Here is a 21,578-nt window from a genome sequence, read left to right as displayed (position 1 = left end):
AAAGCATATGTTCATGTTATATGTGTATATTTACATAGCGTATATATATGTAGATCTATATAGATTATAGACTTATAGTAGATCATTCATTCCTTATATACAAATGATTGTGTCAATTGGTACAGTCCAAAAAGTTATGATGTCTTTGACGAAGAAATGTGTACGAACATAAATGCATTTACAAATAGTTTTTGCGTTCGATATTTGAAGCAACTGTAAATTTTTTCGAGACATCATTTATTGTTCTGTGTTTTTGTCGGTTTTGTCTCTGCATCAAAGCGAATATAACATTTTTTTTTTTTTTTTGTCCTTGATCTCTCTATTAACACTTACACAACATACAAAAAATGTGATGCTCGAATTCATATTTAGAGCAATGCATATTTAACAATTGCTAATTAGTTTTTGTATACAAAAAAAAAAAAAAAAAACTACACACACACACACCTTTTGAATTAACCTAATTTTGTTGTAATTGTTTCATTGATTTGTCCCCATTTCAACAAACACTACCTACCTAATGCATGTCATTGAAAACAATTCAGTATATATTTTAACGACAAAATTATTCCGTTTATCCTGTATGTAATGGCAATTGGCAAACTTGTGAGCTCCCTTGTTGTTTTGCTTGAAGAATCAGCTTGCTTCAGGGAAAATCAATTCATCATATAGACATGTTTGTTCTTGTTTAATAGGCCATAAGGTTTCATTTTGGGTTCCGATTTAAGAGAATCAGATTTTGAAAAAAAAGGTTAGGTATTGACTATGAAGTTAGCATTTTTGAGGTTTGGACGATTAAAATGACTGGTTATCGATCATATGTGTATATAATAGTACCTTAAAAGAGTGACTAGAAAAGTTGTTCTAGACAATAGTACCTTTTAAAAGAGTGACTAAAAGTTGTTAAATGTCAATACCAGTTAATTTGACCTGTCTCGCCAAATAATTAACTAACAAAAATCTAAAACTTTAACAGTGAAATCTTTTCATATTGCACAAGCAGTCAAGCGCATGAAATGTCGTCGCATAACTATTAAATATACCATGTACTTTACATTAACCTACTTATTTTTACTCGATATATCTACCTAATTATGTTTATAAACTATATATACAGTCTATACTTAAGAAACTTTTTACGGTGATCTATCTTTTACCTTTTAATTTTTATTACTTGAATAACAATAATCTAGATGTAACATGTGTTCGCTTTTAATTTTTTGTAATTGAATAGATTTAGCTTCGTTAAACACATATTGATTGATGAATGCTTGAAATTATTGTTCTACAAAAATACTCCAACAAGATTTTGAACCAAACTAGAGATCAGGCTTGCATGATTAACAAAACTATCCATTGATGTAATTATAAACTATCAAAATGAACGGGGTCAAATATGTGACAAAGTCATAATTATTGACCCAATATGGGCTTTTTGATAAGGCCCACAGACAGTTTTTACCCAAGTTCCTAAGAAGAAAGTTGGGTTTTTGCTAATCAGGAAACAAATTCGTAGAAGAAATATTACTGCATTTGGAGAAGAAGTCAAAATTAAAGAGGAATAGACTCACAAAGTCAAAAGATCAAAAGATAAGCACAAGATTTGTATTAATTAAATACCTAATGTATCAAAAACGACTATTTCGTAGTGAGAATTAGGAAAAATAATGACACACAAACACGCAATCCAGAATAAACATAACACAAATATCTACCTAATCTATTTTATCATTAATTTACCACCACACCATTTTATGAACGTAGTCAAATAATCAAAATAATACCTTTTATTTTGTATAAATTAATTAAATAATACATAATCTACTCTAATCTACCCCACCAAACCCTATAATAAGTTGCGTGACTTTCTTATATTAATCACGATTTGATTGAATTAATACATTTTTTCTCACCTAATCAAATCTTTCTCGTTCTCATACAATATGGAGAGAAACTCTTGGGCCGAGCAGTGGGACAGCAATCAACAATCGTCGGGAAAAACAACTCACGGCGGAGAAGGTGGTGGTGCATCGTCTAAATACAAAGAGAAAGTGGGGGCTGGATTAGGGAAGACGAAAGCGGCGGCGAGTTCGGGGTTAAAGAAGGTGAAGATAGGAACATCGTTGGGTCTTAATTGGGTTAAAGACAAGTACAACAAGACCACCACTAAGAATTGACTCATCATATCTTTGTTTTTTTGGATTTACATATTCGTCTTCTTCTTCTTTTTGTAAACGATAAAAATCTGTTTTGATTCTTGCTATATTCATAATGATCGGAGATATTAAAGACTTTTGAAAAAGATGATTTGGCTTGGTTTGATCTTTTTATTGTTCCGTGGAAATGGGGTGAATCGTTTGGTTTGTGAATAATTTTACTAATCATTTTATATAGTTCGAATCAAAAGTTGAAAAACTCAAAAAAAAGAATCTGGATAGTTTGATCTTGTGCGGAATATTAAACTGTGATGAAGAATTGGAATCGAGTCTAGATTCTTGATGACTCTTTAAGTTTAAAACCGGTTTAGCTAAAAATCTGCAATTTTGTTGAATGTCCCTTTTGATTAAACAATTTTTACAAGAAAGAAAAAAAAGACAGCCTCGTATAGGATGTATATAAAAAAATGATGTAAAAATGGTTAGAAATCCAAATAAATGTAAATATCCATGAATTAAATCAATCTTATTTTTTAAAAGGTAAAAAACTATTTTATATGAGCAGCTATCAGAAAAATGGGTCAGATATCATTCTTAGAACCAAAACGGAAAGTCCCAACGATCCCATTTTACTCCTTTTCACCACCTCTAGTAGCAGAGAGAGAGAGAGAGTATGGCGATTACGGTGCCGAGACGGCAACTCTTCATCGGCGGTCAATGGACTGAGCCCGTTCTCCGTAAAACTCTCCCTGTTGTCAATCCCGCCACCGAAGACATCATCGGTACTTTTTATTTTTTCCAATCATATCTTGTGTTACTCACTTTTTGAACTTGATCACTCGATTTTCGCGAGTTTCGATTCAATCTATCGTTATCGGAACTACGCATTTCCCGATTTGCTGTATACTTAGTTCGCGAATTGAAAGAGCTTTGAACTTTTGTCTGTTTGAGACGATCGTCATTTCTTCTGTGATTATTGTCTATGAACGGGAGCGGAAGTTGTTTTTGCGTTAGATCTGTGGGATTATATAGGAGGAGAATAGATAGATATGTAGTTGAATGATTGGATTGGATCTCTTCTCCTGCTGATGGAGTTCTTTGTAGTGTTTTTTAAACTGGGATTGGTGGTGGTTTTAGGTTATATTCCAGCTGCAACTTCTGAAGATGTGGAGCTTGCTGTGGAAGCTGCTAGGAAAGCATTTACTAGGAACAACGGAAAGGATTGGGCTAGAGCAACTGGTGCTGTTCGTGCCAAATACTTGCGCGCTATTGCAGCTAAGGTAACAACAATGAGTTAATCAAATCTATGTTCCTCTCATGTTTCATTCTCTGTTAGCTGTTTTGCCTGGCAATAACATAATGGAAATATCCAGGTAATAGAGAGGAAGTCTGAACTAGCTAATCTTGAGGCTATTGATTGCGGTAAACCTCTAGATGAAGCAGCATGGGACATGGTATTCTCAATTTGCTTTTGTGAACATTTGGCAGTTTTGTGATTCATATGTCACATGTGGTTGCTTGTAACCTTTGCAGGATGATGTTGCTGGATGTTTTGAATATTATGCTGACCTAGCTGAAGGCTTGGATGCAAAGCAGAAGACTCCTCTTTCTCTTCCGATGGATACTTTTAAGGGTTATATTCTCAAGGAACCCATTGGCGTAGTTGGCATGATTACTCCATGGTACTATATTTCATTGACAGATTTGAATCTAACCGATCCCTCAGATCGTTGTGTATTATCCTTTGTCAAGTTCGCGGATTTAAATTTTACATATTCAGATCACATTGGTCTTCAAGTGTTCTATCTTCCTTTTTAGACAAACCGTATGTTATTAGGCAGCTAATAATCTATATTTGCATTCAAGGAACTATCCGTTATTGATGGCTGTCTGGAAAGTCGCTCCTTCACTTGCTGCTGGGTGCACGGCTATACTGAAACCTTCAGAGTTGGCCTCCCTGTGAGTTTTTGATTTCTGTTGACATCATAGCTAGCCACTTCAACTATTAGTTCATTAACTCGCCAATCTGATGCTGTTTTATTCCAGGACATGTTTGGAGCTCGCTGATATTTGCCGCGAGGTGGGTCTACCACCTGGTGTTCTTAATATTCTGACTGGTTTAGGAACTGAAGCAGGTGCTCCACTGGCATCGCATCCACATGTTGACAAGGTCTGATCACTTGTATACCACTACCAGTGTCCTGAAAGTCAAACACTTATAGATAGAGCACTTATTTCCTTTTTATGGGTTAGTTGAAGTATTGATATTTTAGCCTTTACCAGATTGTATTCACTGGAAGCACAACAACTGGAAGCAGCATTATGACTTCCGCTGCCAAATTGGTGAAAGTAAGTCTAAGTGTCCTTGTTACTCTCCTTTGGAACTAGTAGTTATCTTGGCTTGTTTATTCGACCTATGATTTTTCGGGGTCTGTACATGAATCTTGTTTTATGTTTCATTCCACAGCCAGTTTCCTTGGAGCTTGGGGGTAAAAGCCCTATCATTGTCTTTGATGATGTCGATATTGATAAAGGTGGGTACTTTTGGAACCTTAAGAAAACTATGCTATATATTTGTATTCTAAAATGCTGGTTTAATTTGTGACTAATATTTTGCTCTAAACAGCTGTGGAATGGACTATGTTTGGTTGTTTCTGGACGAATGGGCAGATTTGTAGTGCCACATCTCGACTTCTTGTGCATGTAAGTGAGCCTATAATCTACAGTACCTCTGATTTTAAATTCTGCACCGAACTGTTCATGATATGTGTTATCCGTTAACACATATAAAACAAGTTATGTGTTATCCGTTAACACATATAAAACAAGTTATGTGTTATCCGTTAACACAATTATATGTTGTAAAATTAAAGGTTACCTTTGGAAATTAAGTTATAATTATGTAGGCTACTCTAGTCATAAAACAAGTAGAATATATAACTTATCTTTTACATGAAACCACCGATGCAAAGGTACAGAGTTTCAGTATATGTTTATCTGTAAGACTGGTCATCAGCAATTCGGATAGATTGATAAGTATCAGTTGTCGTAGGACCTTGGGAACCCTTGATAAAAGTAGGATAGCGAAGCTTTACTATACTTCTTGTGTACTGTTGTTTTCATGAAAGAATCTGGTGAAATGTCAGGAAAGGATTGCTGACGAGTTTTTGGACAAGCTGGTAAAGTGGACCAAGAACATTAAGATTTCAGATCCTTTTGAAGAAGGCTGTAGGCTTGGTCCTGTTGTCAGTAAAGGACAGGTTAAATTGCTAAACAGAATTGACATTCTCAAGAATAAACACCTCAATCCTCCAAAACCCTCTTATCTATCAATTTGGGTTAATGACGAAAGATTTCTAGTCAAGTCTTACATATTTATCCTCCTGTGCAGTACGAGAGAGTTCTAAAGTTTGTCTCAAACGCTAGGAATGAAGGTGCAACTGTTCTTTGTGGAGGAGTTCGTCCTGAGGTACATTATATTGACTAATCTTCTATGTATGTGCCAAATACTATCTAGAGCCCGTAGCACTTACAATATTTTATTTATGTTCTGCAGCATTTAAAGAAGGGATACTTTGTTGAACCTGCGATTGTTTCAAATGTGACTACTTCAATGGAAATCTGGAGAGAGGAAGTCTTTGGTCCTGCTCTGTGTGTGAAAACATTCTCCACCGAGGATGAGGCAATTCAGCTTGCAAATGACTCTCAGTGAGTGTAGATTTCTCTTCTTATCTTGAAGTAGAACTCCACTGATGACGTGTTAGATCATATGCCTGACTTTATTTGTATTTGCAGATATGGATTAGCAGGCGCAGTATTATCAAATGATCTGGAGCGGTGTGATCGTGTTAGTAAGGTGTGTATCTAACTTTTACTATCAACAATAACAATCAATAACCTCATGATTGAACTTAATCTCTAAAGTTTTATGAATCGTAATCATTGTGTGTTTCAGGCTTTCCAGGCGGGAATAGTGTGGGTCAACTGCTCTCAGCCATGCTTCTGCCAAGCTCCATGGGGTGGAACCAAACGCAGTGGATTTGGCCGTGAATTGGGAGAATGGTTAGTCTCTTTCGTTAGCTATAAGTATTAAGATTATCAAACCATTAGAAAAAGACACTCTCCAACTAGATGGAATTGTGTCCATAGTAACTTAAACCGTAATAGATTACCAACAAAATTTGAATTGAAACATATTTTCTTCGTCGCAGGGGACTTGAGAACTACTTGAGTGTGAAGCAGGTGACTCAGTATATCTCTGATGAACCATGGGGATGGTACAAACCTCCTTCCAAGCTCTGAGACAAACACTAGTTCCTGATATTTCCTTAAAACATGTACTCATGAGAATATACCAATAAAGCAAGAGACCCTTCTGTAAGAGAAATGGTATTGCTACTTTAAATTCTTGAAAAAAATGAAAAATAAGATGAGATGATATTTCTTTTTGTTTTTCTCAAAACAACATGCCATACAAAAGTAGCAAAAAACTGGCGAAAGATGAATGCTCTTATATGTAACATACAAAAGTTACAGCCTACAGTAAACTTCAGAAAGCAAAGAGGGTATGCGATCTGTGAATTAATGTCGGATTCTTGCAGTTACAATTGTGTGGAGAAACTAAACCACATTGATCAAAAGAAATGACTCTTGAAGCTCTCTACACGAATGATGATTGATGTTCACAGGTAAGAGAAGAAGAAGAAGAAGAAGAAGAAGAAGAAGAAGAAGAAGAAAAAGAAGATCTAACGGTGTTGTGATGTATTAGGTAATGGATTCTCCTGGGTGACTTCGCTGAACCATGTCTTCCAAGCATCCATGTAATGGGAAAAGAGGTCTTTCAAAACTGAAATTTGTTCAGAAACAGAGTTAATTTCATAGCAATATTTTGACAAGTTTGATATCAAATGGATGTGAATAAAATATATGCACCTTGGTTTTGGTAAGAGGGACGGTAATCAGAATCCAGATTCTCAACATCAAAAGCTCTCCTAGAGTTATCCTCTAAACCAGCAGTTGGATATGTACCAGTGCCTGGTGCAAAAGGTCCAAAATGGTAACCTCCTCTTGATCCATGTCTTGATTCATGAACATCAAAGCTTTTGTTATAAGAACTCTCTGGTGTTGAGTGCTTTTTCATCTTTAGCCTTCTCTCTGTAGCGTTTTCTTGGGACGAAGATGATGATTTGCTTCTCTTAACATTGACGTTTGTAATATCAGTTCCGAAAGCTCTTTTTCTTGACTCCAATTGCAACAAATCGCTGCTCAGTGTGAAAGTAGGCTCACCATTGTACCCTAACCACTTGAAAGCTGGTTTCCTAGAATCTAAGGTGTGAGTCTGCCACCAGAGAATACAGAAACTAGTAAGACTTAAATCACAGCTTGAAATCATAGATGGTTCACAACTGTTGTAGCTATTGATAACTTTGACTTACCTTCTCTATGAGATTCATTGACGACAAGACATTTGCTATATCATAAAGCCGCCTCACTTTAGCTGCATAAAAGTAATCAATGTGTCAACAAACACAGATCGATTTGTCTCAACCGAGGATGTTAACATAAAAGAAAAGACTTTTCAGGTCACAAGACGAAGATAATTACTTCGCATTATTGATGTATTGTGGGCATCACCAAGCAGTAATTTTGCAGCGTCATCAAGGGAGATGATCCTAATAGCCTAAACAGTTGAACACATAAAAAACAAATCTTTAGTAACTTAGTGAATAACTCTTTAGTTCAAAAAACGAATCTTTGAACTTCTCACTTACTTCAGAGCAAATAAAGAGTTTGATAAAGTTCTGAGTAAGCAATCCTAAAGATTTCTCTCGTCGGTTATCTGTCATACATAACCAACCAACAAAATGTTAGGATATCTACATTGCATCTCATAATTCATATCCCACATATAGAGTTACCAAGAGGGTAAATCACTTAACTACTTTGCAATGGCACTAAACCCGAACACAATAAGTACTACACGCACAAAATGAAACAGTACCTATTTTGGAGGGATCTGAAGATTGGGGAAGAGAACCAGGTTTTGAACTATCAGTCTGGCTACTAGAGTGAGGCTGAGAAGACTCTTCATCATCATCCTCATCATCAGATCCCTGAAAGTATGAAACTTTAAGCATTAGAAGTATGAAGACAACAAACTAAAGACACAAGTATATCAAAAGAAACCAAATCCAAATGACTTACTTTAACATTCTCATTGACATAGAAACGATGAAAAGTGTCCTTAACCCCCTCTTCCTACATCAAGAACACTTCCTATGAGAATATGCAAATCAAATCGCTACATTTCTTCACAATTGGGATTGAATGGGATTGAATCCGAATACAAAACAAATGAAAAGACTCACTTGTAGCTCCTTCAATGCTCCTGGAATTGCGGAAAACCCTTTCCACGTATACTGATTCTTTGCTCTTCTTGTTAAAACCTAAATTAGACAAAACTCGAATTAAGCAAACATAACACTTCTGGATTCTGAAAAAAAACAAAGTAGTGGAGAAACAAGTCTCACCCCAACACTCTCCAGAACATTAACAATATCATAGATTCTTCGTCTCTCCACTCCTGAAATAAACCCCAAAAACCCCAATCAACAAATTAAGATGTAAAATCAGAAATGAAAATAAAAATCACAAACACAAAGTGGGCAATACCTAATTTCGAGGCAGCATCATCAAGCCCAACCATTTCAATCCCTTCTCGATTATACAAAGCTAAGAAACTGAGTTTACGAAGAACACTAATCAGAACAAATTCAACAACAAATAAATAAAATGGGTTTAGTAAAAAGGCACTAACTTGGTACAAAGAAGTCCGAGAGATTTCTGTTTGCGACTATAGGAATGGTGTAATTGTAAAGCCGAAGAAGATTCCGGTATGGAAGAAGGAGAAGTAACGGCAAGTTTGAATCTTTCTGGCGATAGATCTGACATGGTTGACGCAAACGATGTCTGCGATTGAGAATTTGATATTGTATTTTGGAGGGATTTCCTAAAAAGAGAGAGGGGGAATTTCCCAAGATACTTGAGCGCCAATTTGAATTTTTTGGCTCCTCCTTCTCCGTAACATTTACACACTCCTCTAAATTTTGGTAAAGCTGAAACCTTTACGGTTTTGTGCTCGGTTCAGATCGCAATTTTTTGGTTTTTGTCTTTTTGTTTTTTCGGTTTAGAAAATTTCTTACAATATTTTCAGGATTCTGTTCAACTTTTTCATTTTTCTTTTCCAAAATTAGATTACATTAACCAAAATAATACATTTTCAATCAATATTATAGTAACAAGATCTATTTTGGATATCTATCTTTTTACTTGAACTCAAAAAGTAAAGTTGTAAGGGGATTTTGGTTTTGTAGGATTTAAAAGTGATTTGGTCTGAATTTGTTTTTGGTTTGGTATGGTTTGTTTGGTTTTGGAAAGATTAAATCTTTTGATTTGTAATCTTGTAAAGAGTAATGCCCTTAAAATGGTAGATTCATGATAGTGTTTAACTACTTGCATAAGCAAAATCAGGGTCTATCTTTGACTAAATTATAGTCTTACCATTAAAAATTTCTATTGACCAAAACAAAAGGTTATTTTGTCCAACTAAGATTTTTTTTTCTATAATAGTTTTGCATACCTTTGGTCTTACTCATTTGAGCTAAACCAATTAATTTAAAGTTGTTGACAAAACAAAAAAAAAAAAATTGCATTCTTATTTTATTTTTACACTTTTTCAATAATTCATTGATACCTAACAGAAATTAATACAAAGTGACAAAATTGATATGATATTAAAATTAGTTGTGTAAAGAGTTTTTGTGTGTGTGTGTATGTTAGTTTCATGGGCCTATTTTGAAACCCAAAAGTTAATCAATGGGCCCAATACACACGATCTCTCTGTAAATTTCAAAATAATTAAGATGGAGGGAGCAAATGTTTCTGAAATCTCTCTCCACGACGAAGAAGAGATTCTTCGATTCTTTTTTGAATACTTAAAGTTAAACTCTCAGTTTCTGCTTCTGCTATGGTCTCTAAAGAGTGTTGCCGAAACGAAATACGTGCGGCTATTCGACAGCTTAGCGACCGCTGTTTATACTCCGCCGCAAAGTGGTTCGTTTTCTCAAAACCCTAATCTTATTCAACCTCTCCCATTGTTGCAATCTCTAGCTCGCTACTGCTCTGGTTCGATTAAAAATCGATTTTTTCACTATCCTTTATGGGTTTTACTAATTTTTTTGTATCCTGGGCTAATTGTAAACAAATTTGGTTAAGCAGATTCGTTGATTCGAATTCACTTTTGTTGCGAATTTGGTGTTGGATACATTCCAATTCAGATGATTCGACATGTGGGTTTTGTGTTATGATATGTTTGAGCTCGACACTAATTGAAAAAATGTGTTCTTTCGATGGGAACTTCTGATCTCCGGTTCAATCTTTCGATATGTTTGAGCTCGACACTAATTTGTGAATTATGAGTTAAAGTTTCAGTTTTTAGTACTCGTATTGTAGTTCAATGGTGGTGAACTATTAGTCAGTTCCATATTTGATATCTCCTTTGCTTTCATCATTGCAGGGCAGGAGAGCAGCTTGTGGGGATAGAGCAAGACCCGTCTAATTTTACACCTGCGAATACGAGGTTTCAGCGAGGAAGCTCTAGCATCCGGAGAAGGTTCAGCACCAATGAATCTATTTCAACACCGTTACCTTCCGTTGGCTTCTCTCAAGCAGCTACTCCTCTCCCGGAAGAAGATGAAGCGATTGATGGTGACATTTACCTTTTAGCAAAGTCCTATTTTGATTGTCGAGAGTATAGACGGGCCTCCCATATGCTTCGTGACCAAGTGAGCAAGAAATCACTGTTCTTGCGTTACTATGCGCTTTATCTGGTATGTTCTGTTTCTCTATCTCCTATTTTCTATTTAGCTAGAGCTTTTATATCTTATCAGAATAGGGTGATGGAATGAACTTTTTAAAAGTTGGCTCCAAAATGCTTTTGAGTGTTCTTTTAGCCTCGGCCAGTAGGCTGCCTTCAAATAAATGCAATATATGGACGTTATTACAAACTTATAGGACTGAGCCTCTGATTCACAATTTTGTTGATGTCCAGTCACAGTTATGTTCTATGATACAAGAGATATGAGGGTATGCAACTGATATACAAAAGTAAATAAATGAGTGAAACTTAATTGGAATTGTTCGTCCTGTTTAAAGACTATTCTGTAAACGTTTATGGCAATTACTTACTGAGAGCTTGTTTTTTACTCCCGCTTATTTACACCAAAAGAGATAGTTCTCTATAATATGTCATTAACTTTGTTATCGTTTCAATGAAGGCTGGAGAAAAACGGAAAGAGGAAGAAATGATAGAACTTGAAGGCCCTTTGGGTAAGAGTGATGCCATAAACCGTGAACTGGTATCTTTGGAGAGGGATTTATCAGCTCTGAGGAGGACAGGAGCAATTGACTCTTTTGGATTATACTTGTATGGTGTGGTTCTTAAAGAAAAGGGAAATGAAAGTCTTGCACGTGCCAGCCTTGTGGAGTCTGTCAACAGTTATCCTTGGAACTGGAGTGCCTGGTCAGAGCTGCAGTCTCTGTGTACTTCGATCGAAATCTTGAATAGCCTTAACTTAAACAATCACTGGATGAAAGAGTTTTTTCTTGGCAATGCTTATCAAGAACTCAGAATGCACACCGAGTCTTTGGCGAAGTACGAGTATTTGCAAGGTATTTTCAGTTTTAGCAATTACATCCAAGCTCAAACTGCAAAAGCTCAGTATAGTCTTAGGGAATTCGACCAGGTTGAAATCATGTTTGAAGAACTTCTGAGAAACGATCCATATCGGGTAGAAGATATGGATTTGTATTCTAATGTTCTGTATGCAAAAGAAGCATGTGCTGCGCTGAGTTACCTTGCACATAAGGTGTTTTTGACTGATAAGTACAGACCTGAGTCTTGCTGCATCATTGGCAACTACTACAGTTTAAAAGGCCAGCATGAGAAAGCAGTTATGTATTTCCGGAGAGCTTTGAAACTGAACAAGAAGTATTTATCTGCGTGGACTCTTATGGGCCATGAATATGTTGAGATGAAGAACACGCCTGCTGCCATTGATGCATATCGACGAGCTGTTGATATAAACCCTACTGATTATCGAGCTTGGTATGGGTTAGGACAAGCATATGAGATGATGGGGATGCCTTTCTATGCACTTCACTATTTTCGCAAATCCATATTCTTTCTTCCAAATGATTCTCGGTTGTGGATAGCCATGGCTAAATGTTATCAAACCGAACAGCTTTACATGCTTGAAGAGGCCATCAAGTGTTACAAAAGAGCTGTGAACTGTACTGACACGGAAGGAATAGCACTTAATCAGCTGGCAAAGCTTCACCAGAAGCTTGGACGTAATGAAGAAGCTGCATATTACTTCGAGAAGGATTTAGAGAGAATGGATGCTGAAGGATTAGAAGGACCGAACATGTTTGAGGCTTTGGTTTTTCTTGCCACACATTTTAAAAATCACAAGAAATTCGAAGAAGCAGAAGTGTATTGCACCCGTCTTCTCGATTATAGTGGACCTGTAAGTTTTCTGCTCCAATTTTCTCCATTGTTAACTAGTTTATAAGGATCTGAGTATCCTGATACACTTATTACACTTAGTGAGATAGTGTGACGAGATTGCATTCATCTTTTCAGGAAAAAGAAAAGGCAAAGAGCTTACTCAGAGGGATCAGAATGGCGCAAACCGGTTTTCCTTCAATGGATCTCGAGCATTTTCCTATTTAGCTGTACTGTTCCGAATACTCAAAAGCTCTTTGAGAGAGAATGTCTCACATCATGTACACTATAAACCTTTGTACCAAGTTATATATTTCATCAAGATGATGCTCCTGTGATTTACTTTGATCAGAAATTTCGATGCCCGTTTACAAAGTTGCATTTTTATATGGATTCAGGCCACATCAGGATTTGATCTTTCTCATGGAACAATGTTTTTCACTCTTAGTTGGCTCAAAATTAGTGCTTGTCCACCACAATGTAAGAAATCATGACAATTTGAAGATATCAAGTGCTTATTACTCTCAGATGAGATGGTCATTAAAAGAGTATGCTGCCATAAGCAAGTCATACAATTTTCTGCTTAAAAGTGACAACATAAGCCCAGCATTAACAAGTGTCTTCAGCTGGAGGATACATCAACAATGTGAAATTGACAAATGCGGTTTTATATCACAAAGAGATTCAATTCCAGAAACAATACGACAAAGCGGTGTGCAAAGATGGTTTCAGTATGTAGGATCAGTGAAGAACTTGTTGAGTCCAGGCATGATTTCAGGTTTCTTGTTGCGAACAAACTTCCTCAGGAAATTTTCCTTATACTTCTCTCCCTCTGCATGGTTATCCAAAATTCCAGCAGCCCTGTTCTCCTTGGTGCATCTGAAGAAAGGATTCAACAAACAAAACCCATTAGAAACCACACTCTGAATCCAAAAACAAACCCTAATTTCAGTGGCAAGAAACTTCAAGAGTCCAAACATCTCTGTTTAGAACTCTAAAAATAGATAAAGTCAAGAATGTTTGTTAGGCAGTAATCTATTCATGTTTAAACCCTTAGAGAACACATTGCATCCAAAATCTAAACCCTTTAAAATACACTGAATCAAAAAACAAACCCTAATGCAAGAAACTTTAGAATCAAAAACATCTCTGTTCTAGCTATTTAAGTTGTTTTGTTCCATTTCAAAAAATAAAGATGATGATCTAAAAACCTGATTCCATAAGATCAATTGTGTAAAAGGGTCTGAAGTAGCAAAAATCAAAATCAGAGGAGGATCAACAGACCTGACTTCAGGGTTTCCGGTGATGTTTCTGATCAAGGAAAACGCACAGATCCCAACGGCAACTCCGGTAGCAGCGAACAAAGGATACACCTAAAAACAATGAAACACGTTATCATATTGATTCACGAGGCTAATTCTTACAAGAATCGAATCTAGATCTAAGGATTTAGAAATAAGACGTAGTCAACAGAGAATCAACCGATGGATTTCGATTTAGGGAAAATCAAAGATCAAAATGAAGTAGTACCTCAGGTCTCAACCAACGGCTCGCCATTGAAATCGCAGAGCAGATGATACGAACGAGAGAGATTGAAGGAGGAAGAAGACGGCTTCTCTGAGAATGTTGAAGAGACGTAGAAAAGACCTCACTTTATATTTATTTGACTTTTAGGTTTTTTGGAGAATTTTGTGAGAAAATAAAATGAAATTGGAATGCTGAATTCTAATTGGCAGCGAGGCGTTATGCTTAAATCCAATGAGGTATTGACATCTGTCTATTTAGTGTTTCGAGACACCGTTTTATTTGAACTGTTTAGCTGTTACGAAACGATAGCAAATTGGCAAGTTGTAATAAGATACGATTCTTATCTTCTTCTCTTTTTTCAACCCATATATTTTAAATTTCTTTATTGGTAATATCTAATTGGCAACAATTTTTACGTTACTTTTTTTATAGCAAACTAGATTTTAATCCGCGGTATACCGCGGGACGATTTATATTTTAAAGTTAATATATATTAAAACTTGTAAATTTTATTTTTATAAAATATTTAAATTTTTCAGTTTATAATTGTTATTAAGTAACGCTATACCACGAATCTATGCGACAATTGTTAAAAAACTGAAGTTTTAATCCTTATTAAAACATCATATTAATAATATTTTAGAATTTTATAAATATTGATTCAAATACATCCACCATATAACTCAATTCCAAAAATAAAACCTATTCTATAATTTCTTTACCCGTTCCGTGAATTTTTTTTAAAGTAGTAATTTTTAAAATTTAAGAATTATTTATTATATATAAAAGTTTTGTAAATTGTATCATTCTCTAATATATATTTTATAGTTTAATTTTATATATAGTAACATTATACATACCACATAACATTTTTGGTTTTATATAATCTTTTCTAAATTAGGATGATTTGATATGTTTAATATTAGTAGTCTTAAAAAATAATAAATTAAAGATTTAACCCGTATTGAAACGGTGGATTAATTATATTTTACTTTTTCTTAATGTTGATCCAAAAACCCATTCCTCCAAATCCGTCTTGCCAAAAAGCCATTTATTTTATTAATATTAATTTTATTTATGATATGACTTTGATTTCTAATCTAAACATTTTAGCTAATAACATAGGAGTGCACCATATTTATTTAATATGGGAATGCACCATATGACCCGAATGCACTTTTACCCAAATCCACCAAAAAAGTCTTGCAAAAATACTATAGAGATAAGAAACGATAGTTGATTTTGATAGGTATAAGATTAACAAATATATTAGTTAGCTTAAATTAGTTAAAGAATACAAATTGAAAATATATATTACACTTTATTCGAATATAGTATAAAAACTCATATATCACAGAGAATTGATAAATTTTTAATTGTTGAATACTTTATTTTTTGTGCTAATTTTTATGTGATTAAGATTTAATTGATTTTGTATATAAAATATTAAATTATTTTACGAACTTATTTGTATATAATTTGGTAACAGATAGATATTTGAATATTCGGTATATTTTGCTTCAGTTTAGGAAATCTTTGATGACCCGTCTTTAGATCCAATAAGCCCTATAATTAAGAAATGAATATTGTAGTTAAATAATTTTGGTAACCTTAATGACATCATTAAAGGATTTTGTTTTTGATTAAATTTTTCTAATGATATTATTATGTAATTAATTATAAAAATTAAGGTTACATTTAAAATGTACTTCCTAAAATAATATAGTAGGATAGCAATTAGTATGTGCGTGCTTATGATCTTTTGATTCCAAATCTTTTCTTTATTGAGCTTTAAAATTATTCACATCAAATCGTTTTATTTTGGGTTTAAATTTAGTTTCAGATAAAGTCCAGTATATTTATAGGCCTATAAGAAGGTTTGTTTTGGTCACGGCCCATGATTAGTCCTACAAAACTTCTATGGCTTACTCTATATATAAATATAAAATAATTCTTCAAAATTTACATATAAAAATATAAAAAATAGATAAAATTTGATAGTCCTTATTCGAATAATGGAATTGTGATATACTTTAATCCGAATAGTAAATTTTGAAAATAGTTTTACAGGAGGAATAAGATATGATAAGAACGGGCCGAGAACATATAAATGCCCATTGAATCGAATCCAACATCATCTTTCACGAAAAGGCTTTATTAGAATGGGACAGTTTTTAATATTGGGCTATAAAGAGGCCCAATCATCACCGTCTATCTCGTCGTCTTCTTGCAACTGATCTGAAATAGAGGAGAGTAAGGGAAGAGGGAATTTCGATCTGCAACATATATCTTCGTCTTCACAAACACAATTTTGCTAATATGAAACAAGTACAACATAATCTAGCAAAACTTAAAATTATGTTCACAAAATTGAGGAATCGTCGGGGCGAAAGCAATACCTTGATCGATTGGTTGTAAAATTGAGGGAACAAATCTTCTTATTTTTCACCTCTAGATGTTACTGGTTGCAAAACCTGAGCTTCCGCCATTCGTTACATGCGCTAACGCTCCAAAACTTCAGAACTTCAATCGAACAAGCAATCGTCACATAAATCTAGAAAGGTTTCTCCGTAGAGAAAAATATAGAAGCTACACGATTTTGACAAACTCTCAAATGGTTGATTTTGCAAGGAAAGAAAAAAGTAATAATGAGAAGAGAGAGAGCGAGTGAAAAGAAGAAGCGAGGAAGAAGAAAGAAAAAAAAAAGGAATGTGGAGAGATGAAACTTTTTTTTAAATAATAATTTCTTAATTTTCAGGGGCAAATTGGTCAAAAGTTTAATGAAAAAGTTGGAAAAGTGCCTTATCCCTCACAAGTGCCTCAAAAGGAATAAAATTCTTTAAAAGTGCCTAAACGTGTCACAATCCCTTTTTCAATTGCAGCTATCTCGTATCATAAATTGTTTTATATTTAATGCGATCATGTGTTTTCTCTTTTCTGCTAGCTCCTGAGATCTTGAAGTTCGTTGTGAAGATCGATTTGCTCTACTTCTTGTTGCCTATCTTGAGTAAGTATGTTATATTATTAGGTTCAGTTTTTTGTTAAGACGTATCGATAAAGGCATGTATTAGTTCATTCTTTTGTGTTCTGCTAGCTCTTGGATAGGAATTCTCTAAGTTCGTAGTTTTGTTCATTCCGAGTTTTTCTGAGTTGGTTGATTCCTTGTTTGTTCTGCTTTAGAGACTAACAAAGGTTTTTGTAGAAGTAAACTCTACATCAAATTGGTCGTTAGCTAGAGCATTAAGCTGTTGCCTCGTTTGATCTGATGATGATACTAGTTATTATTATTTATTTAGTTTGCTTGTTGGATGTTAGCTTGAGCATTGAGATATTTGTTGCCTCATATGATTTCTCTTTCCAAAGGTGAAAAAGATGAAGCACTACATGCCTATTGTTCGTGAGACTCCAACAATGGAGCTCGTAAAGCTCACCGCTGAAATGAAATCCTTTGAGGCGTATAACACTCTTCGTGTAGCACGCACAATGAAGAGACATGCAGGTGCTAGAGCGAAGAGGGCTTCAGAGGCTGAGAACGAAGAGAAGAAGTGAGCGTCGTTTCAATTCTTCTTTATGTAGGAGTGACTTTTATCTTTAACATGGTTTGGGATTTGATCTTATGTATCCGACTCGTTATTTAACCTTGAAATCTTGGATTTTGCTTCTACCTTTGATCTGTTTTTATGGAAAATACTTGGATTTTTGGAAATAAGATCGTAATCACATATATATATCTTACTTCCTCGAAGAAAATTTTAGGTACTAATAAACTAATATCTGGATAAAAAACATGATCCAATTATATCTTCCATCGATGGGCAATCTATATGGATCGCAAACACTTTCAAACACTTCATCAAAATTTCTACAAGGAACATACGATCAAAACTTTGTCAACTATATACTAGATTAACCACCACGAGTTCCATAGTTCCAATACATATGTATGAATTTCATGACTTGCGAGCTCTGTCACGCCAAGATCCTTGCTGTTTTGCAAGCACCTAAAACACAAAGTATGGGGATTAACAAGCTTACGTACATACCCTAAAATGGAGCTCTAAGAATCTCGATTGGTTTGAGAGCAAAAGAAATGAAGAGAGCTCACAAATTTTTACCTTTTCACTTAGAAGACTTATCGCGCCACTGTTGCTTTCTCCTTCATCGTCCTTTACATTAGTTATCTCTGTAACATCATCGCCGGTGTTCTCGGTAGGAGTTTGGCCTGTGGGTACTCCAAACATGGCCTCATCGTGGGCGGCTTTCAACTGCTCTTCCCTTTTTGCCTTACAAGTTTTTATTAAACCATATAAACTGTCTGAAGCTCTGATATAATAAAAACTGTGACTTGATTAGAGGTTGACAATGTAAGCTAATGACTCAGTAAACCTCGATGGCGGAAAACCTATAACTTTGTCCCATGCGCTTGACCAAGGCAGCATCATCATCAGCACCTGCAATCATATGAAGTTTTTAGCATCAAGAGTACAGAGTAACTGAGAATGATTTCCGGCTTTAGCTCTGTCCGTTCATCGAAATCATGGAGTAAAGGTAGAGATTCACGGGAAACTGACCTTCTTCTAGTTCCTCATCATCAACTGGGGCCTCTTTGTCGAATTCAAATCTTTCCCATCCTGCACCCTTACTGGTATCTTTCTCAGCTGCAAACCAAGCAGATCATTAATTTCAAGAGAAGAACTAAACATGAGATTGATATCAATGTTTTCACAAGGTATACAACCCAAGGGATCTCATTTTTAAGGACAGAGTTGATCTTTCTTGTTTTTTTATTCTTTCTCAGACACCAGGACTTTTTTCTTCATCTACCATAAACACATTTACAGATTTGATATCTCCATGAAAGGGTTTGTCTCAATCCTCCTTATATACAGAGCTGCTATGAAAATCTATGAGGTCAATAGATTTTGCTTTGCTGATAAGGAAAAGTTAGGAAAAGTCTTCTCCCAACAGTAACGTGCATTGTATCCTGAATGCCACGAGATAAAGAGCCAAAACACAGCCCTCCACAGAACTACACCATAAAGACTTTGATTGATGGGAGAATTCTCAGCTACCTGCTGACCCAATGCCCAACCAAAAACCTAACATTCTCCGTACCTCCATTTTAACATTAGCACCTCAACTAACTGGCTTAAGGCTACGAATCACTACAAAACTACTAAACTAATAAGAAAGCCTTATCAGCATCATCAATTCAAGGCCAAGACATTAAGTGCCAAAACACAGCCCCACCGTTCTAACATTCCAAAGATGGATCCCACTCAAAAGAAGTTGTCGAAAGAATGAGATCTTAGCTGCTCTGAAGCGTGGACAACAGAATCAATGTAATCTCTCAAATGGGACCGACTAACATACCCGTTTCATCAAGCTGAAGCTTCATCTTGGCTTTCACTTTTTCAGCAGCTGACTGTTCAAGAAAGCAACACAAAAACCAACCTTATAATACCACGGAAATGACAATCACACACAGACACACACAAAACACCAGCAACAAAATTACAGAATCTATGACTATCATCCATAAACAAAGAAGGAGCTCCACAAGAATGGTAAACCAAATTAGAGATCAAGGGTTTATAATCTCAAAACATCTATTGAATGTGGGCACATGAAGGCAATTCCTATGTTGCAATATGTAAAGGTAATTGCTAAGTTCTTATTACACTCCTAAGTCCTAACTCTAGAGGGATTATAACATTACGATGCTGATTCTGGTAAACAAAAGTTCCTCGAAGTATGATAACCATACAGGCTGAAGAATGATGAGAGAAATGAGTATTACCATCTCATCGTAGCCTTTGATTAACCGCGAGTAATCAGGCTTCTTCTCCTTAACATCTTCTCTGCTCCTCCGCTCTCTCCTCGGCGACAAACTTCTGCTTCGGTTACTCCTCCTCCGGCTCTCTCTATCCCCGTACCTATTACGCCTCTCTGCACTCCTGCTCCTGCTTCTCCGTCTCTCTCTATCCACATAACTACTACGTCTCTCTGAACTCCTGCTTCTCCTTCTATGGCTTTTATCTCTCTCATCCCTCTCTCTACTCCGATAACGACGCCGTTCACTCGACTCTCTATAGCTCCTCTCCGGCACCCTAGGATCTTCAGGTTTCTTCTTCAATTTATCTCTGATGGACCGGATCTCGGAATCCTTGTTATCAGTGGATTTAGTATGGTTAGAAGCCTTGACGAATTGGTTGAGAAACGAAGACGACGATGCGATCGCCGATCCTCTCTCCGGAACAGCGTTGGCTCCGGTGGAGAAGCCGAGACCTTGCTTGAAGCGAGCAGCTCCTTCTCCTTTACGCGTGAGCTCGTCGTAGTAAGCTGCCGCTTTTTCTTCCTCCATAACTTAGCTCCGTTTCTCTCCCTTTGGTTCTCTCGATGGTTTTTTCTCAACCATTTTTGTTAACCATCTTATAATCCAATGTTTTCATTTGAATTTTGTTAGCCCATAAAATCTATATTTTCGTCAGTGTTTCTCTCTCTTCTCGCTCTCTGAATATTTTAGAGAGAGAATACGCTCTTCTTCTCGCCGTCCGGTGGTTATCCGGCTACATGTCCGGCGTCTTCCGTTTTTCTCAACGGTGATGGCCGGCTTTCGTCTAGCACCGACTGGCTTCCTAAGTAGCGGTGGCTAGCTTTTGCCCGGCATCGACCGGCTAACCTAGCGGCCATGGCCGGATTCTGTTTTTGCTTTAATTTTTCAATTATGTTTTTAATTTGCTAATAATCTCATCGGATCTACGATTAGGGATGTTGATCTGCCATATCCACGGTGGTTCTTCTTTGTCTCTGTCCTTTGAGTTTTACTCCGATCCGAATTAGTTTCTTATCTCTTCAAGATAAATTTCGGATCCTTTTCTTTTGTACTCTGGATTTACAGAATGATTTCAAAGAGATTTCACTCTTTTGTTGAAGGAAAGAAGATTTTCTTGTGTCGCTTATCATGGTCCCTTAAGCTGTTACTTTAATTGGAGCTTCGATGCTTTCAATTCGGTGCAAAACATAAGAGTCTTCGTTCGATTCCTTATCGGCGAGGATTTCTTACCGGAATCGGCGCTCAACGGTGGAGGTTGTTGCCGGAAAAACTTGTGATTACTCATCAGGCGTGGGACGTGGTTTAACCGGTTGTCGACACGTTTCCATGGATGGAGTTTAGATTGAAATTCTTCTACAGAAGTCGGTTATCTATTTGGTCTTTGTTGGCTATTTCTGTAAACCTGCTGTTTGGGCTTTTGTTAAAGCCTATGTATGATATTGTGAAAGCTTAATAAATTCTATCACTTGTGAGAAAAAAAAAAAGAATTTTGAAA

At 35.9% G+C, this 21,578-nt stretch overlaps 7 protein-coding genes, 1 non-coding gene and 1 pseudogene across 13 annotated transcripts; 6 read left to right on the top strand and 3 right to left on the bottom strand.

The window, feature by feature from the left end:
- The first annotated feature begins 1,828 nt into the window (after nucleotides 1-1,828).
- Nucleotides 1,829-2,436, top strand: AT3G48180 (CDP-diacylglycerol-glycerol-3-phosphate 3-phosphatidyltransferase). The gene has a single exon (NM_114687.3). The coding sequence runs from the start codon at nucleotides 1,944-1,946 to the stop codon at nucleotides 2,175-2,177; it is 234 nt and encodes a 77-aa protein (NP_190401.1). The 5' UTR covers nucleotides 1,829-1,943; the 3' UTR covers nucleotides 2,178-2,436.
- A 285-nt stretch (nucleotides 2,437-2,721) lies between these two features.
- Nucleotides 2,722-6,894, top strand: ALDH10A9 (aldehyde dehydrogenase 10A9). The gene is made up of 15 exons (NM_114686.4): nucleotides 2,722-2,938; nucleotides 3,294-3,436; nucleotides 3,530-3,610; nucleotides 3,690-3,838; nucleotides 4,023-4,115; nucleotides 4,203-4,326; nucleotides 4,440-4,505; nucleotides 4,624-4,690; nucleotides 4,783-4,859; nucleotides 5,303-5,416; nucleotides 5,548-5,625; nucleotides 5,713-5,864; nucleotides 5,952-6,012; nucleotides 6,112-6,218; nucleotides 6,368-6,894. The coding sequence occupies exons 1-15, from the start codon at nucleotides 2,830-2,832 to the stop codon at nucleotides 6,456-6,458; spliced, it is 1,512 nt and encodes a 503-aa protein (NP_190400.1). The 5' UTR covers nucleotides 2,722-2,829; the 3' UTR covers nucleotides 6,459-6,894.
- Nucleotides 6,588-9,417, bottom strand: DEL1 (DP-E2F-like 1). Of its 2 annotated transcripts, NM_114685.4 has the most exons (11): nucleotides 8,974-9,417; nucleotides 8,829-8,896; nucleotides 8,687-8,739; nucleotides 8,525-8,602; nucleotides 8,361-8,414; nucleotides 8,158-8,269; nucleotides 7,928-7,995; nucleotides 7,761-7,836; nucleotides 7,592-7,653; nucleotides 7,089-7,494; nucleotides 6,588-7,002 (listed from the first exon to the last, which is right to left on the bottom strand). In NM_114685.4, exons 1-11 carry the CDS (start codon nucleotides 9,105-9,107, stop codon nucleotides 6,902-6,904), a joined length of 1,212 nt encoding a protein of 403 aa, NP_190399.2. In that variant the 5' UTR covers nucleotides 9,108-9,417; the 3' UTR covers nucleotides 6,588-6,901. The 2 variants fall into 2 exon arrangements, with proteins under 2 accessions (NP_190399.2, NP_851012.1); NM_180681.1 differs by lacking the exon at nucleotides 6,588-7,002 and having other exon boundaries at nucleotides 7,026-7,494.
- Nucleotides 9,418-10,065: 648 nt separating this feature from the next.
- APC8 (anaphase-promoting complex subunit 8) lies at nucleotides 10,066-13,241 on the top strand. 2 transcript variants are annotated; one of them, NM_114684.5, is made up of 4 exons: nucleotides 10,066-10,268; nucleotides 10,732-11,044; nucleotides 11,492-12,742; nucleotides 12,859-13,241. In NM_114684.5, exons 1-4 carry the CDS (start codon nucleotides 10,183-10,185, stop codon nucleotides 12,946-12,948), a joined length of 1,740 nt encoding a protein of 579 aa, NP_190398.1. In that variant the 5' UTR covers nucleotides 10,066-10,182; the 3' UTR covers nucleotides 12,949-13,241. The 2 variants fall into 2 exon arrangements, with proteins under 2 accessions (NP_190398.1, NP_001326941.1); NM_001339352.1 differs by lacking the exon at nucleotides 10,066-10,268 and having other exon boundaries at nucleotides 10,679-11,044; nucleotides 12,859-13,095.
- Nucleotides 13,147-14,466, bottom strand: AT3G48140 (B12D protein). Its single transcript, NM_114683.5, has 3 exons — nucleotides 14,251-14,466; nucleotides 14,005-14,093; nucleotides 13,147-13,599 (listed from the first exon to the last, which is right to left on the bottom strand). Exons 1-3 carry the CDS (start codon nucleotides 14,275-14,277, stop codon nucleotides 13,449-13,451), a joined length of 267 nt encoding a protein of 88 aa, NP_190397.1. The 5' UTR covers nucleotides 14,278-14,466; the 3' UTR covers nucleotides 13,147-13,448.
- A 2,694-nt stretch (nucleotides 14,467-17,160) lies between these two features.
- On the top strand, nucleotides 17,161-17,292 carry AT3G48131 (uncharacterized protein; the record flags this gene model as incomplete). The annotated part of the gene is made up of 1 exon (NM_001125318.1): nucleotides 17,161-17,292. The coding sequence occupies one exon, from the start codon at nucleotides 17,161-17,163 to the stop codon at nucleotides 17,290-17,292; it is 132 nt and encodes a 43-aa protein (NP_001118790.1).
- On the top strand, nucleotides 17,173-17,871 carry RSU1 (annotated as a pseudogene). Its single transcript has 2 exons — nucleotides 17,173-17,254; nucleotides 17,611-17,871.
- Nucleotides 17,872-18,008: 137 nt separating this feature from the next.
- AT3G48120 (serine/arginine-rich splicing factor) lies at nucleotides 18,009-20,691 on the bottom strand (the record flags this gene model as incomplete). Of its 2 annotated transcripts, NM_114681.4 has the most annotated exons (6): nucleotides 18,009-18,248; nucleotides 18,363-18,530; nucleotides 18,634-18,698; nucleotides 18,819-18,905; nucleotides 19,621-19,672; nucleotides 20,048-20,691. In NM_114681.4, the coding sequence occupies 6 exons, from the start codon at nucleotides 20,609-20,611 to the stop codon at nucleotides 18,198-18,200; spliced, it is 987 nt and encodes a 328-aa protein (NP_190395.3). The 2 variants fall into 2 exon arrangements, with proteins under 2 accessions (NP_190395.3, NP_001325668.1); NM_001339351.1 differs by lacking the exons at nucleotides 18,009-18,248; nucleotides 18,363-18,530 and having other exon boundaries at nucleotides 18,625-18,698; nucleotides 20,048-20,611.
- Nucleotides 19,822-21,578, top strand: AT3G48115. Of its 2 annotated transcripts, NR_143951.1 has the most exons (2): nucleotides 19,822-19,906; nucleotides 21,184-21,564. It is a non-coding gene; the product is annotated as an other RNA (non-coding RNA). The 2 variants fall into 2 exon arrangements; NR_143950.1 differs by lacking the exon at nucleotides 19,822-19,906 and having other exon boundaries at nucleotides 20,710-21,578.

The sequence above is a fragment of the Arabidopsis thaliana genome, chromosome 3, assembly GCF_000001735.4.
Source record: "Arabidopsis thaliana chromosome 3, partial sequence".
Classification (NCBI taxonomy): Eukaryota; Viridiplantae; Streptophyta; class Magnoliopsida; order Brassicales; family Brassicaceae; genus Arabidopsis; species Arabidopsis thaliana.
This window is presented reverse-complemented; position numbering and strand designations above follow the sequence as displayed.